Genomic DNA, 18,361 nt, shown 5'->3' with positions numbered 1-18,361 from the left:
ACTGTGCTTTTACTATTTTGCTATAACTATACAATTGGCATTTAGAATATTTATCAATTTTACATGTACTGTGTGTTTCCATAAAATAAATAAATAAAATTAAATGATACCCGCGACTTTTAACAAACGAAAATACGGTTTTTTTAAAAGTCCCACAGGAACTCTTTTTTAATTCTAATTTTCTGATATAAAAAGTAGTTCAAAGTAAAAGTTAATTCAGGGTATAAACTATCTTTATTCTAAATTTTAACCAAATCGATTCAGTCACTGTGGCGTGCAAAAGGAACAAATATCCAATCACATATCAGGATTATAATAAAACTACAAAACATTACTGATATTTTTTATTTCTCTCATGAGGTTTAAAGCAAGATTGTCGATCCAAAATCTTAGAACTATTAGTAATAAATAACTACCTATTTTTTAATTATTAGTACATTATACACACTAGCGGTCCCATCCATCTAGCGGGGCGACGAGCGGAGCGGCAAGTGGGTAACAATAATTATTATAAGATATTCTAATGCAAATATCAGTGATCATCAAGAGATGGTATCCCATCATCTGAATAGTGACTGTGAAAACTGACAGAAAAACATATTCATCATCATCATCATTATCAACTCTTTGTCTCACTTCTGTGTAGGGTTTTCCTCCCATAATGAGATAGGTTTGGCCATAGTCTACCACGCTGGCCTAGTGCGAATTAGCAGAACATACGCACCTTTGAAAACATTATGAAGAACTTTAGAGACATGCAAGTTTCTACACGATGTTTTCATTCACCGTTATGGCAAGTGATACATTTAATTCCTTTAAACATACATAACACTGAAATGTTGCAGGTGCGTGCCTGGAATCGAACCTCCGACCTTCGAACGGACGGACGTCGTCATCACTAGGCTATCGACGGCTTTTATACTATTAGAACATATTATGGATGCCTTTATTTCTGCTGCTCGCCGTGCCGCGTTTAGCTACAATAGAAGTCGTGGGCGGGCCCTAATCAATCTACGTAAACGTAAACCCAGTTAAAATAGCCACATCAAAAAAATAAATTAGTACTGAAATAATAAACAAATAAGCATTACATTCGCTAATATTGATATGTTCATATCTTTTACTTAATTAATAAATTAATTTAAACTAACATGAAAGGAAGGAAGTAGTGTCATTGCATTTTACCATTTTGCCTTTTTACGCACGAAACCCAAAAAAAGTGTATATTTTAAATCAGAAAAAAAAAATTAGGTGCAATGACACCACTTAGGTACAATAATGACTGAAAATGTATTTCCTAACATATCGTTAAAGCTTACTCTTTCATTAACAAAAACAATCACACGATACAAAAATTTTACAACAATAGTTTTCAAAGGGCAGTAAATTCTGTAGAAAACGTTGACAATGGCATAGTAGGGGTCGTATCTTTATTTGCTTTCCCATCTGCCTTAGCACCTGGCAACGACCAGGTGGAACTACCAGCAGCTGTTACTCTAGGTCCCATATTATCGTACGCAGATTTCAAAAAACATGTCTTACTTCGTCTGGGTAAAGTTGCTCCACCACTCAATAAATCAGGGAACTCTTCACTATGCGCAGTCACTTGCACGGATATAAAAATGTTACCATAAGGTGCAGGAATCGAAAACTCTGCTGGTGGTGGAGGAAAGGATCCAGAGGGACCCTCTATCGTGATCTGGACCGGGTCTAAGCAACGCTGAGTATCCTCGCTCTCCAAAGACATCGATCTGTCAAACATTTCGAAACCATACGAGGAACCCATCTCTACACTAGTCCTGTCACAACTGACAGCCAGAGACGTATCTAACAACTTCTTCTCTTGGTCGGTGAAACTTCTACTAGGAGGTACTCTCCGGCGTCGTATTTTCCAACAGAAGCAAGCCGATAAAAACCCAGCACCAGCCATAGCCACTACGGAACCCACTGCTATGAAAAATTTGGAGTAATCTGGAGCACTGCGCGCTGTAGCCGTTCGCGCCTTGGGTAAAAAAAGTGTTAGATAAGCGATAGCTTCACCGGCAGGACTCTTCGCTGTACATCTCCACTCTCCAGCTAAATCACTAGTAACATTCGTTATGGACACATTGAACCACTGAGAACTTTTGTTTACAACTTCGTCCCCATCCTCATTCGAATGTCTTACAGAATATTCGTAGATTACAATTTCACTATCACTAATAGTCTTATTCGTAACTTCCGTGTGTCGAAAAGACCACGTGACGGTTGGTCTCGGATCACCTCGAACGAAACATCCAAAAGAGATATCTGCGCCAGTTTCAGTTCGTATCACGGATGGGCTCGTCACAGTCGATGGAGGGCAAACCATTTCTTCACCTCTCGTGTCTAACCATAGAACGTGTGCCATACTTTCCGGACCTGCACAAAAAACTTCTTCGTTCCCAAGATTGCTACGAAGGTACCACTCGTGGAAGCCTCTGAGTCTACAATCACAGTACCACGGGTTGTCTGAAAGCGTCAAAGTTTTGAGCGCGGGCAGGTTGAATGTATCTTGGTGTAGATAGGAGAGCAAGTTTTGATGGACGTGTATAGTTTCGACGGCCCGCAGGTTCACAAAGGCGAAGGGGTGAACTTTGCGGAGACGGCATCTCGAAAGTTCTAGTTTCTTTAAATGTTGTAGGGGCGGGAATTGCTGAGCGACTAATTTACTTAACGGGTTGTCGCTAAGGACTAGAAGCCTCAAACGCTCGTTCCCTTTGAACGTGTCAGGTGAAAGTTCGGTGAGGTGATTCCTTGAGAGATCTAATTCTATTAAAATGCGCAGTTCGTTGAAAGCGTTTTGATGCAGGTAGCGTAGATTCGTCGCGCTGAGGTTGAGGCGTTGTAAGTTTAATAGCTCTATGCTCGCAAAGGCGTCCTGATGGAGCTCGTTCAAGGGGTTTCCGTGTAAATCTAGTACTTGTATTTCGTTTGCCAAGTGCGGTAAGCGTCCCAGACCGGCGGAGACGCATGATGCGGTTTTCTTGCCGGAGGACCATTTGCAGTGGCACGCGGAGATGTGGCCGCAGCTTAGCCAGTCGCTCCCCGAGGGACTGATTAGGACAGCCACCAGCAGTCCGCACCACAGTTCTCGAATGCCCATCTCATATCAGATTCGGGTTGGGTGTACCTAGAAAAGAAGAAGAAATTTATAAGTTTCACTTTGTTTTTTTTTCGGAAAACAAAAAGAAATACTTCGCATTTGAAAATATCTTAAGTTCGGTAGGTCTCTATTTTCCTTTTGGAGCTTTTTGGAGTTATATACTTATACGTTTTAAACAATTAAATATCACTTGCTTTAACGGTGAAGGAAAACACCATGAGGAAACCTGCATGCCTGAGAGTTCTCCATAACGTTTTCAATTATGTGTGAAGTCTGCCAATTCACATTTGAGCAGCATGGTGGCTATTTCCTTAAAACGAGCTTCAGAAAGTATATTTTTAAAACTTAGAAAACCGCAATCTTAACCACAAGTCTACCGCAGACTATCATTAACACTTATTAATATGGATGATCCTTGATCAGTTATGATGCTAATATAACAAGGTATTCAATTTGAGGGTTAATTATATTCGAAATTATCAGTCAACCCACATCAAAGCCACTCCTAATTCACACTCTCTGGACGTGTTCTTGATTAAATTAATATACTTGACTTGGTACCTTTTAACCTTTGATATTATTATTCATTAAAGTGGTGATATCCTAGAGGTTAAGACATCGGCTTTCTTTTCAAGAGGTCGGGGGTTCGATCCCGGGCACGCACCTCTAACTTTTCGGCCTTATATGCGGTTTAGCAATGTAATATCAACAAGGAAGACAGACAACAACAAGACAAGGCACAGATATTAGTTTCTAGAATATGTCTGCAAAATTTCATGGACTTTGGTTGCTTAATATTCAAATGAAATTGGAACTACGATTGTATGGAGTAAGTGACGGAGAGAGCCCTGTTAAAGTTAACCGATTGTGACAGGTTAACAGATTGGTAGGTCAATGGGTTGACTACAAAGCGACGTGGCCTGACAACGGACGATACGTTCAAAGCTTGTATTTCATCGCTTAATTAATTGCAACCGCTAGGCTTTGTGCCTCGCTGTTGGTATACTTAACTATCGTTTTACTAAAACCTCGCCTGAGTGTCCATTTTTTTAAATTCAGATACAAGTTAACCCTTGACTGCAATCTCACTTAGTGGTAAGTGATCATGCAGTCTAAGATGAAAGCGGGCTAACTTGGAGTTTTTATTAAACCTCTTTGGTTTTTGCACGGCATCATACTGGAACGCTAAATCGCTTGGCGGCACGGCCTTGCTGGTAGGGTGGTGATTAGCCACGACCGAAACCTCCTACCAGACCAGGCCATTGATGTAGAAATTATAAAATTCCAAACCCTGCCGGGAATGGAACCCGGGACCTCCCACTAATAAGACCATAACAGTGCTTACCACTGCGACAGGCAGGTCGTCTGTTACTGTCACATGATTGTGTCATTTGTGGTCCGTACTCAAAATTACTCAGGCGGTGATAGCATAGTTAAGACGTCGGCCTTTTAGGTCTGGGGTTCGATCCCGGACACGCACCTCTGACTTTTTCGAGTTTTGTGTGTTTTAAGCGATTAAGTAAAGGAAAATATCATGGGAAAGCCTGTATAATTCAAAGTTCTCCACAATTTTCACAAAGATGTGTGAAGTCTACCAATCCGCAATTGGCCAGCGTGGCGGACTATGGCTCAAACCCTTTTCATTCTGAGAGGAGAGCCATGTTTAGTAGGCCGGTAATAGATTGATCATGATGTTGATAATACTAAGTCGAATTCCTATAGTTACTCTCAGTTGTCCTAATACCTAAGTCGAAATTCTATAGGTACTGTTATGTGGAAAGATCTGAAAGCCCATCCAATAATTATCCAAAGAAAACCTCTACCATTAATGTAATTAATGGATAAGAGTTATGACCCTCAGTAATAAGGATTACAGCATAAATCAAGAAGAAGACCTTTAATTTAAAAGGTAGTATAGTACCCAGGTCGAACCCCGCTTCACGCCCCTGTCGTATGCGGCGAGCGCCGGTTCGTTATGCAGCCCCTCTTCCCTCACACCCCTCTAGTAGCTAGGCGCTCACCCCTTCAGTCCGTCCTGGTCGCTCGTGCCTGTGTGCAGGACAGCGGAGCCGCGTAAATTGTTCTCGTAGTCAATAATAGGTTGTTTTTTCTATTTAATACAGTGTTTATCCACTTACACGGGTTTCTTTTATTACTTACCCTATAAGTGGCGCCCAACGTTGAGCGCCACTTATAGGGTAAGTAATAAAAGAAACCCGTGTAAGTGGATAAACACTGTATTAAATAGAAAAAACAACCTATTATTGACTACGAGAACAATTTACGCGGCTCCGTCCGTCCTGGTCGCTCGTGCCTGTGCGCAGGACAGCGGAGCCGCGTAAATTGTTCTCGTAGTCAATAATAGGTTGTTTTTTCTATTTAATACAGTGTTTATCCACTTACACGGGTTTCTTTTATTACTTACCCTATAGTAGATGAATAAACCCTTAAGTCTAATGCCTGATTTAGAGTTATAACTGTTTAACTTGAAATGTAGCAAAGATAGTATCAACTCAAAATTAAATGACGGACCGCATAAGTCTAATTAATTAAACTAAATCACTGTCCGTCAAACTGGGCCCTATATTATACACAAACTTATACAATAAGCTCGAAATACGTCGCTTTTGTTAACTGTAGGGTTAGTATGAGATACATAATATAACGTTGATGAAATTCGAGCCTCAAAATATAATACCTAAGTACTACATGTTAAAGTAAAATAAACTTAAAATAGTCATAGCACGTCCTGTTAAGACACCCGCCTCCTATTTGGGGGCTCGGGGGTTCGTACCCGGGCATAACTTTTCGAAGTTAGGTCCGTTTCAAATAATTACATGAAGCATTGTGAGGAGACCTACATGCCTGAGAGTTCTCCATAACGTTCCCAAAGGTTTTTTTTAATATTCAGATGCAAGTCGTTCGTTGACTCCAACCTCTCCTGGTGGTAAGTGATGATGCAGTCTAAGATGGTAGCGGGCTAACCTAGAGATGTGTTAAGTCTATCAATCAGCACTTAACCAGTGTGGGAGTCAGTGGCCAAACCCTTGTTCTGAGAGGACCGTTACTCAGTAATAGTAGTGGGCCAGCAAAATGATGATGACAAACCTTATCTATCTTATTAGAGAGATCAAATTCCTGCACACATCGACAGTCGGCATTTGCGGAAACTTAATAAAATTAAAATAGGCGGTACTGAATTGTTGACTTTAAATCAAGGGACCTTAGGTTTATTTTACTCTGACGCTATTGTTTCGATGCTCGAAATCTATCAACGTTGCTAAGAATATGTACAATCTCATACTAAGCTTTATGTCAGAAGTACTTATGTAGATGGGTCAGTGAGATAGCAAGGGGTCGCGTGGTCGCTATTAATTAGTGAATAATGAGGACAAGGTGTAAACTTTTAGAACCCCTGATTTAACATAACACGTTTTCCGTCGTAAAGAAAAACTACCTTCCTGGTGCAGTAGTGATCGTTGTGGTCTTATAAATGAGAGGTCCTGGGTTGAGTTTTGACAGAAGCAATTTAGAATTTTTAGCTGGCGGGAAAAACTTGGAGGAGGCTCGCACAACACCGAGAGGAATGGCATGCACGTGAGGAGGCCTATGTCCAACAATGGATTAACAAAGGCTTATAAAGAAGAAAGAAGAATTTAGAATTTCTAAATTGTCTCTGGTCTGGTCTGGTAGGTTTTGTAGCTAGTTATCACCCTACGGGCAAAGTTATGATGCCAAGTGATTCAGCGTTCTGGTACGATGCTGCGTAGAAACTATTAGAGCTGTGAGTTTAATATTAAACTGAAATACCGCCAACCTTATAACTACTGGAAGTTTCTTGACAGAAAAGTACAGTATCATTTTTGGCAGACCCGGGAGTCGAAACCAGGACTTCATCACTCACAGTTCAACATGTTAATTACTAACCACAGTCAATATACGTATTCACTCAATCAGTAGTTAATATAAATATTTGCAATTAATATTAAAAAACTATCAAAGTTTTCGAGACGTACAAACTTGTACTAGAGTTACCTACCTACTTGTGTGAAAAATACTTTATAGATTCGATAGATATAAATATTCGCTCAACAAAACCATCAAAGTTTTCGAGACGTACAAACTTGTACTAGGGGTACCCGCTTGTGTCAAAAGTACTCTATAGATAGGTCAGCGCGATACAAAGCGAAGTGGTAGATATTAATTATAGACAACAAGGTGCAAACTTTGAGAACAGATGCATCTCTCGCGATTTAATTATTTAGTATTTTTGAAGTGTATGGTTGATTTTAATTCAAATAAAACAGAATGATATAAATTCTGAGATCGTGGTTAGCAAACCTAGATAGAGAAACGGGCTGAATTTATAGTCATTTTAGGTAGTAAACTTAGGTCCAGTCCATAACTTAAACTATCATGTATTGTATCATAGTAGAATCAGTAGAATTGGCGTTCTTAACCGGTGCAGCGGTAGTAGAATCACATACGTAGCGTAATAAGAGACACTAGTCTTACATGAAATAAACAAGTGGTAATTAAAAATTTATAACACTCCCGACAATTGAAGGTTACAGTAACTAGAAAAAAACTGATAACTTTCAAACGGCTGAACCGATTTTCTCGGATTATAGCTAAGAACACTCTCGATCAAGCCACCTTTCAAACAGAAAAAACTAAATTAAAATCGATTCATTAGTTTAGGAGCTACGATGCCACAGACAGATACACACGTCAACCTTATAACACTCCTCTTTTTGGGTCGGGGGTTAAAAAGAGATGAAAGACTCGATCTGTCGAAGAACAAACCGTGATATTGAATAACATGGATGATGAATTTTGGTTTACCAATTTAGCAAATTTAATTTTCATACAATATTAAGTAATTTTAATGATGTAGTTAATATTGTATTCACGTGTAATTGTATACAGTGCTTTTGACTGGCCGGGATCAAAATTTGTTATTAACGCTAGTACATTTTGCTGGTGTTATAATTAGGCCATTTTCATGCCATTATTTTAATTATTATTGCTGAACACATATGTTTAATACATAGTAATAAAGTTTATTCTGAGAGAGCAATAAAGTTGAACACTAAAACCCGACTCCTAAGTGACTTTCACAGTTAGGTATCAATACATTATATAACATGGAACGTAGCGTTTGCTGTTTCTTGTTGCCTTCTCTCAGTAGAATCTGTATACCGAACTGCCGCGCTGGTAGTTCACAGATGTATAGGAAGACTTTAGTTGCCTAACATAAGATCTTAGACCAGGGCGCGTTTGGAACCCTCGTAGGTTTAGTTTTAAGCTTACGTAATTAATCATCATTACATTTCCACATTCCATTTCCATTGTGGAATTTGATCCACAAAAAAGTGTACTCAATTTGAATAAATTATTTAAGTTTTAGTTTACATGATATATATGAATTTTTAACCCTCAACCCAAAAAGAGGGGTGTTATAAGTTTGACGTGTGTATCTGTGTATCTATCTGTGGCATCGTAGCTTCTAATTTATGAATCGATTTTAATTTTGTTTTTTTTTTTTTGTTTAAAGGTGCTTGATCGCCGTTTGAAAGTTATCAGCTCTTTTCTAGTTACTGTAACCTTCACTTGTCGGGGGTGTTATAAATTTTTCATTTTTGTGGTGCTTGTGATTTTGATTGTTTGAAAACGTAGAACAAACTTCTTCACTCCATGTGACCATGTATCCCGCATCTTTCTAATATCAGAATAACTTTTGGTGAGCACTCTGCAAAGTGCACCATAAATAACTGCACTTCCTTAAAATAATTTAAAGTAGAAAACATTTTACACGCGGGGGAAATTTCTAACTTCGTTAGTATCTGCTTTTGTATGTTAGACGATAGAGATGGGCATTGATGCTACTTTTAAATCATTTCCATTTGTGAAATAATCATTTTTTCACAGTGATTTCACAGGCCGATTTCTCACGGAAAATGATTTTTAAATTTTCGTACTTGCCATCGCTTGCTACATTTATTAAAACTAGAAATTATGACCAAGATCATTAGCGCTGATATTGCACAGGTAGGTACCACATACCTATACCGAAATTAAATTTTCACACGAGTAGAAAATTCGCGTTAAATATGGAAACGATTCTTTGCTACTTGCTTTTTCACTTTCCAACACGCAGCGATGCGAGTTTTCTCGCTCGCGCGCTCTTAAGCATCTCAGCTCTGATCCATGACCGTGCACGTGTGAAATTTAAGTAACAAAGCAATATTAAGTGCTACTTGGTACATATTAAAAAGCTTTTCACATGATTTTTCACATGCTACCTGTGAAATGGTCCGCCTCTAGTTAGAAGCACAACTTTCTAGGCCAGTTGCAAATATGAATTATGAATCTAAGAATTTATGGGTCTAGTTAAGCGTTAGAGCAACATAGTTGTAAAACTTGTGACGATAATGGGCACTGAGTTGGGAGTTTGTTGAGGTCCCGAGCAGGTAATAGAAAAACAGCATAATTTATGGGTCCCTGGTAATGGTCCGAGTCGATGGAACACCGCAAAGTTTTTAATTACCGAAATTTGTGAAGAAGCTTAAAGACTTTATTTTCGTTTAAGACTAGCTGTCTCACCCCGGCCTTGCACAAGTGGGCCTACGCGTTCTTTAGACATAAATCTTTTATTCGTCTCACTAGTTCGAAAGGCTTTCTTTGTCATTCGAAATCTGTGTTGAAAAGTTCATTTTGCTTCGTAGCGTGGAAAAGGTTTTCACAATTCGAACGTGACGAATTAACCTCATGTTCGACCTCCTAATCGGATGTCAGGGGTTCGATCCTGGGCACGCACCTCTAACTTTTCGGGGTTATGTGCATTTTTAACCCCCGACCCAAAAAGAGGGGTGTTATAAGTTTGATGTGTGTATTTGTGTATCTGTCTGTGGCATCGTAGCTCCTAAACTAATGAACCGATTTTAATTTAGTTTTTTTGATTTGAAAGATGGCTTGATCGAGAGTGTTCTTAGCTATAATCCAAGAAAATCGGTTCAGCCGTTTGAAAGTTATCAGCTCTTTTCTAGTTACTGTAACCTTCACTTGTCGGGGGTGTTATAAATATTTAATTTACACTTGTGTTACTAACTGGTCCTACAATCATTACATACTACAATAGGGGAAAGTCCGCGATGAAGCAATTATGTACATTAAGAGATTACGCAAGCATTCGTTAAGTGGTATTTAACTTTTACATTATACCCAGATAATGACAAAGTCAAAATGCCCTCCTCTCCCGCCGTCCTATAAAAATAAAGATACGATAAAAGTTGTATCGCTATTCGCTAACGACCATAATTACCAAGTTTATAGCGCCGGCATCATTACTTGCTATTTTATGGCAACGTTCGAAGTCAGCTTCGTCAATAAACTTCATAAAGGCACAGCTTACGAGGAGACCTTTACGTACCCATGGGTCGATGTTTGAACTGGATTGTGTATTCAATTAGAAAATTAAAGTGTTCCAGAAACCTTGTATCCTTTCCCGTTTTCTGTGTTACCTTCATTTAGAAATGGGCGCCATTTTGGAGAAAGACCTTATAATCAAATATATATATAATTTTATATATATTATATAAAATTATAATCGTACTAATCGTAAAATATACTTGTTTATAAACAAGTGTAAATTTAAATTTATAACACCCCCAACAAGTGAAGGTTACAGTAACTAGAAAAGAGCTGATAACTTTCAAACGGCTGAACCGATTTTTTTGGTTTATAGCTAAGAACACTCTTGATCAAGCCACCTTTCAAACAAAAAAACTAAATTGAAACTGGTTCATTACTTTATGAGCTGCGATGCTACAGACAGATACACAGATACACACGTCAAACTTATAACACCCCTCTTTTTGGGTCGGGGGTTAAAAGTTTATACTTAATCAGTTTCATCAATAAGTTTCACAAAGGGCAGAAAAAGAAAGCCTTTAGAAATGGACGATGCTTTAACTGATGGTTCTGTGTATTCAATTAGAAAATTAAAGTCGAAAATCGTGTTACGGTTCCAGAGAATTCATATCGTTCAGGAAACTTATGAGCACTTTTAGCTCTCGTTTTCTGTGTTAGCTTCAATTTGTGATGGACGCCATTTTGGAGAGCAATTCAAATGAAGTGCTCATTTAACTGGAGCAATAGATCGTGGTATGAGACTACATTCGATTCGTATTTTGATTCTGTTGGATAAAAACAAATGCAACTTTAAACAAGTGTAAATTAAAAATTTATAACACCCCCGACAAGTGAAGGTTACAGTAACTAGAAAAGAGCTGATCACTTTCAAACGGCTGAACCTCTGTCGATCAAGCCACCTTTCAAACAAAAACAAACTAAATTAAAATCGGTTCATTAGTTTAGGAGCTACGATGCCACAGACAGATATACAGATACACACGCCAAACTTATAACACCCCTCTTTTTGGGTCGGGGGTTAATAAGACTGTTTTAATACGAGAATTTTCTTTCAACGCGTTCAAGCAAATTGCTAATGCATCCGGATTTTTTTCACAATAGTCTGTGGATTTCTCCAGAGCATTGATTACTGGTAGCATTTGGCAGATATCCAGTTTAAGTAGCCGCTGTGAAATTAATAACCGTCAGATGCTTTCTTTGTATAACCAGAACTGCTAATTAGTCGAAATCCATACTAATCTATCATCTTCGATACTAATATTATAAATGCGAAAGTATGTCTGTCTGTCTGACTAGGCTAGCTTTTCCCGGCCCAACAGTTTAACCGATTTTGATGAATAATAGACTTAGTTTATGCTAAAGCAATATGTTCTAATCCATAATGGCAACCTCCCCTTAATTTACGACCCCCTTCCAAACATATGCAACGATAAAAATAAAGACACAATAAAAGCACGCAGCAAACGATCATAATTGCCAACTTTACGACGAGGCATCATTACTTGCTACTTTATGAGATCGTTCAAAGATTTCGATAAACTTCGGCTGTTTACATACAGTACTACCACTTTCAAAGTTACGCCGATGTACTTGCGCAGAAAACTTATTTTTGAATACCGCGTAAATATCTCAGCCTACCCTAAAAATATAAGTTCCATTTGTGTACCGTACCTACTTAAAAAGTGGTTGGGTTGAAATGAATTAGCATTTTCGGAGAAGAATTTTAACTCTTTTTGACTGAATACGTTAAGTAAGTGCAAACATACACTACTCATAATTAAGTGTGCAGAGGGCCACGAAAACGTTTCTTTGATATAAAAAGCAATTTCCGAAAGCTCTGCCTTTCGGGAAATGCTTTTTAAATTAAAAAAGCTCTGAACTATGAACCGACTGTGTAAATAACTAGGTATTCATTTCTCGCGTCTAGTTGTTGGTAATGTGAAACTTAGGCTCAGTTGCATACCAAGCGGTTAAAGTCAGATTACTGCAATAAGAGTTACCTACCAGCCACATTTCACGATTCGAGGTCAACGGGAAGTAGGTACCCTACAGGTTTTCTTGACTGACTCGTCAAACAGACAGACAACGAAGTAATCCTATAAGCATTCCTTTTTTTCCTTTCGCGCTACGGAACCTTAAAAATAAAAGTCCTGACTCACTCATCAACGCGGCTCGATCCGTGCTCTGTAGTGAAGCGGCGATGGGTTGATCATGATGATGATGACAAAAACAACAAGTAGTTCTACTTAGACGAAATAGTAATTATAATTTTATCCATTTAGGTGTTCGTTGTTAAAGTGTTTGGATGATACATCCACACACACAGATGAACGTAATAAGTTCCAAATTCCCGTATGTACACACTGAATGAGCAGAAACACGCTGTGTACATATTTGCAATCAACATTTAGTTACCGTGTTGTTAGCTAGGGCTGTCAAACTGTTGTAATTATAGCATTATCAACATTTGGACCCGTCGCCCGCCGGCCCTCTACTGAGAACGAGTCTTTTCAAAAAAGAAGAGTACCATCATTTATTAGGGTTCCGTACCTCAAAAGGAAAAAAGGAACTTTATTGTCTGTCTGTCATGTCTGTCAAGAAAATCTATAGAGCACTTCCCGTTGACTTAGAAACATGAAATTTAGCAGGTAGGTATATTTTAAAGCACAAGTAAAGAAAAAAATCTAAAAAACCGTGAATTTGTGGTTGCTTACACCAGAAAAAAGCGTGTATAAAATAATTAGTATTTTCAACTTTCAAAATAAGATTAATATACCAAGTGGAGTATCATATGAAAGGGCTTTATCTGTATATTCTAAAACAGATTTTTTTTAACGCATAAAATAGTTTTTAATTATTTATCATGCAAAATTGTGAAAAATACAACTGTAGTACGAAACCCTCGTACTTGGCCGGTTTTTTTTAGTTTTGTTTTACTTATAGGTCTATTTTATTTATAGTTAATTATTATAATACTATTTGATTTATAATAATAAAATATTTTACGTTTGAAGTAAAAAAAAAAAGATAAAAAAAATGGACGTCTATGGCAACCCTAAAACATCTGTAGGTACAGTGTGGGATAAACACTAGAAACGATGCGCTTTGTGGCAAATAAAGGGCTTAGCAGTTTATTTGTGGAGAATACGAAAGCTTTGGCGTTCCATTACACAGCTCGTTAGGGTACTTGAGGGGTGTGAATGTGTGGTGATACAGGCCCGCCGCCCGCCGGTTTACTGAAGTGATCATAGTTTTTGATGACTTAATAAAGGCTTCATCATCTCGAATGATCGCTGGTCCATTTTTAGGGTTCCGTAGCCAAATGGCAAAAAACAGAACCCTTATAGATTCGTCATGTCTGTCTGTCTGTCTGTCCGTCCGTCAGTCCGTCCGTGCGTCCGTCTGTTTGAGTCCGTAAGCCTTGCTTCTTGAAGACTGTACCTATAAATTTTATTTTGTTTTTGTTTTTCTTTTATTTCAATTTGTACTGTTTTTCTTGTTTTGATTTCATGTACTTAAAGCCGATTCACACCAAGCACGTACACGTGACCAGGCGCGTGAATCCTTAGACATAACTGCATGCATTACGTCTACGCGAACATTCACGTCACGCAAGCGGTATGCCATGTCTGATACAGCTCCATACATTACAACACAATGGTACGCGCTACGTCGGCGCTTACGCGACGCATACGCGGCCTGTGTGGCCGGCGCATTTGATTATAATCGGGCTGACTTGTACTTAGATATAAATATCCCTAAATAAAGAAAAAAAATGTATTATAGCCAAGAATTTATAATGTAGGTAACATCAAAATGTTGCTTCTAATAGTGTTAACGTGAAAATGTCAAGTGTTTATCCCCGCCCGCTTTACCCCGCTTAAGGCGCTGCATACAATTACCCCACACGGTTATACGAGTACATGGCTCCGTTGAATTTTGGGAACGAGGAACGTAAACTAATTTCATTAAGGCGGCGGACAGTTAATATTATGATGCATACATTACGCCTTGCGCTGGGGTCATATTTTGTAATTACGCTACCAGATGCAAGTTGTTGTTCAACTAAGTCCTTGGCATCATTAGAACGGAATCTTGAGCATGTTAATCCCAGAGCATATTAGAAGACTTCTAGAGCATATTAGAGATAGGATATTTACTAACATGCAACTGTAAACTCGTTCCATCACTTTTAAATACGACAAGCACTTGGTTCAGACGATCCAAGGCCCGTCTAAAGTTTTGGGACGAGAGTATGAGCAAATCCTTTAAGATTGCCTCTCTCGATTCCAGGGTTCCTTCTACCAGGAAGCTCTAAAGCTCTGTTATTAACCTGACTGCTACCACACCGGCGAAGTGTCTACCAACTTCGTACCGTCTACCCAAGCCACGCTACACACTGCTGTCGAGTAGCCTACGCATAAGCACTGAGCCGCAGCGCCGCATCGCTGAGCCGCCGCACCGCAGCGCCGCCGAGCATCGTCGGAAGTCCGTCGCGTCTGCGAGTCCCCTCACAACGTGTCTGCACTCGGCGTCTGACCAAGGCCAGTTGTCTTCCTTCGGACGGTCAACGTATCTTCATGCGTATGCGATTCTCAATTAACTACCCTGTGATTGTAGCGCGTTACCTACGGCCGCTCCCGACTGAGCTATCTATTAAGTTTATTTAGTTCCACAATAAGACACAAACCTATTTGTATAGATTGTTTGACTATAATTATATGTATCAAACCATCTTCGCGTTTTACTATTACCTACCTGTCGCACGAAGCGCGACATAGCGACAACCAGATCCTATTCGGGAAGTCATGGGTTCGATTCCAGGCACGCACCTCCTACTTTTCGGAGCTATGTGCGTTTTAAGCAATTATACTTAATTGCTTAAAGCTCATTTACTTTAAAATAATCATCATCATCGCGTGTCTTCTTCGAAACAAAGTTTAGCAAACATCATCCAAAAAGCTTTTCTATCTAAAGTCGGCTCTTTTTACCTCGGGTAACTAAGCCCCTTGGGTATGTCGTCCAACCATTTGCGTCTTTGGCGACCTTGAGCTACCTACCTTCCAACACTAATCTTGGGAATGAGAATTGTCCTTTGGAATTAAAATTGCTTTAGTTTTACCGACGTTGATGGATAAGCCATTGTTTTTTTGTTGTGTTTGATAAGTTGTGTTAACGGTGAAGGAAAATCTCGTGGTGAAACCTACATGCCTGAGAGTTCTCATTATGTCCTCAAAGGTGTGTGAAGTCTGCCAATCCGCCTTTGGTTGGAGTTGTGGAATATGGCTAAACTCTTACTCTGAGAAAAAACTCGTTCTCAGTAGTGAGTCAGCGACGTTTGATGGTGACGACAATGATATAAATTAATTTTTTAAACAATGTTAAAAATTCCTGTGTTTTATTTTAACTCGTGTTACTTACTATGCAGTTTCGTTGTCATAATTTACCAAGGTAAAGTAATTTCGTTCAAGATTGGACAGTTAATATTATGCAGCATACATTACCCTGACGGGGGCAGTGGTAGGGCGGAGGTCAGAGTTTGCAATCAATTAAGATGTTGCCTACAGGGCGTGGCTTAACACGGTGAGAAAACATACCAACAAAATTGAACCAAAATATTTTGGATGTTATTTTGGGAGCGGTCGGTAAGCGAATACCTGAAATATTAGACTAGTTGATGCCCGCGACTTCGTCCGCGTTGATTAAGGTTTTCAAAAATCCCATGGGAACTCTTTGATTAGTCCGGAACAAGTGTAAATTAAAAATTTATAACATCCCCGACAAGTGAAGGTTACAGTAACTAGAAAAGAGCTGATAACTTTCAAACGGCTGATTTGATTTTCTTGGATTATAGCTAAGAACACTCTCGATCAAGCCACCTTTGAAACAAAAAAAAAACTAAATTAAAATCGGTTCATTAGTTTAGGAGCTATGATGCCACAGACAGATACACAGATATTAATATATAGGTCGGAGGTTAAAAACTATATCACCTCATAAGCTTTAATCCTGAAGAAAAGACTATTATCGTCTTGTTGAAACCTAAATACCAAGCAATAGTAAAAGAAGCCGCATTAGCTTTTAAAACTGTACTTTTGAGTTCACTAAACGCTAAGTTGTAATTAGAACACTCACTCCAGCGCGCTTTGACGCGATTTCAGGCCAAAACGTGAAAATTTTTGTGAAAATGTTTTTGTTTTCATAACGTTTTTTTGGATTGTATGTTGTCTTTTTCAATGGAGTAATCGAGTCGGTTTTATGGCTACTATTATTATATTTATTACTAGCGACCCGCCCCGGCTTCGCACGGGGGCATTATTGAGTTCTACAACTTTTCTATAGAAGTCAACCATACATCTCTAACTATTTAGGCAGCGTTCGCGAGAATCGTTAACGTACGGCAGTTTTTTCGACGCCTTACTCCACAATTTTCACTACCACGAAAAATCCTATCTATTTTCCGGGATAAAATATAGCCTATACGGATTCGGAAGAATCCCTCTAAGTAATGTTAAAAGAAATTTTGAAATCGGTCCAGTAGTTTTTGAGCCTATTCAATACAAACATACAAAAATACAAAAATACAAAGGTTTCCTCTTTATAATATTAGTATAGATTTTATTCATTTACTTCCAATAAACAGTTCTTAATTATTCTACGATTGAGATAAAATTATACCAAAAATGTGTGATATTTATGATTATAGTAGGTAGGTATCTGTCTATCTGTCGGTCTGTCGTGTCTATCAAGAAAACCCATAGGGTACTTCCCGTTGACCTAGAATCATAAAATTTGGCAAGTAGGTACGAGTATGTCTTATGGCACCAGTAAAGGTGTTCATGAAAAGAAGTCCGTCATTAACTTGCAGTTTTCTACATAAAAGCGTGAGGCATATCTTGTAGAATGGTACGGAACCCTTCGTGTGCGAGTCCGACTCGCACTTGGCCGGTTTTATTTTCAGATAATAATCTAATAGAAAATCGGCCCGTGCATGTAGGTATACTCAATACTTCAATCACATAGAAATGGATTCAACTGAAAATAACTGAGCTATAATCTCATCAATAACAGTATAAGGCTTCGTTTACATTTAGCTCATCAAACAATAAATAATTGTATCCAATTACTAACATGTTCGCTTGACCTTCGAACCTTCACAGATAAACAGCAAATAAGCAATGATTGTTTCAAAGCAATTATATCCAATATCCATGCAGAAAGCATTAAGTACACTTTTTTTAAACATAAAACGATGGAAAAATTAAATTAAAAACTGGTTAAGTATGAGTTGAACTCGCCTACGAATGATTCCGTACCATTGTATCACACTATCACACTTCACACAAATATTATAAAGGTGAAAGTTTGCGTGTATGTGTGTGTGTATGTTTGTTACTCCTTCACGTAAAAACGACTGGACGATTTTGGCTGAAATTACGAATGGAGGTAGATTATCCTGCATTAGCACATAGGCTACTTTTGATTCCGGAAAATCAAAGAGTTCCCACGAGATTTTGGAAAACCTAAATCCACGCGGACGAAGTCGCGGGCTTCAGCTAGTAAGAAATAATAATAAAAAAAGCAACCATAAATTCACGGTTTTCGGGTCTTTCTTCTTCTTGTGCTATAAAACATTGCTATCTGCCAAAATTCATAATTCTAGGTCAACAAGAAGTACTTACCCAATAGGTTTTGATTCCTTGACAGACAGACAGACAGTAAAGTAATCCTATAAGGGTTTCTTTTTTAGGGTTCCACACCTCAAAACCTGTGCAAGAAAGCCTAATATATTATAAGAAATTT

At 38.5% G+C, this 18,361-nt stretch overlaps 1 protein-coding gene across 1 annotated transcript in view; it reads right to left on the bottom strand.

Moving 5' to 3' along the window:
- Window positions 1–329: 329 nt before the first annotated feature.
- The window catches only part of LOC123876216 (leucine-rich repeat-containing protein 24-like), a 41,207-nt gene continuing 23,175 nt past the window's right edge, over window positions 330–18,361 (bottom strand). The window contains exon 2 of the mRNA XM_045922398.1: window positions 330–3,151. Coding sequence (XP_045778354.1) covers window positions 1,373–3,124 — 1,752 coding nt within the window. The 5' untranslated portion in view covers window positions 3,125–3,151 and the 3' untranslated portion in view covers window positions 330–1,372. The remainder of the gene's footprint in view (window positions 3,152–18,361) is intronic.

The sequence above is a fragment of the Maniola jurtina genome, chromosome 21 (assembly GCF_905333055.1).
Source record: "Maniola jurtina chromosome 21, ilManJurt1.1, whole genome shotgun sequence".
In the NCBI taxonomy this organism is placed as follows: Eukaryota; Metazoa; Arthropoda; class Insecta; order Lepidoptera; family Nymphalidae; genus Maniola; species Maniola jurtina.
This window is presented reverse-complemented; position numbering and strand designations above follow the sequence as displayed.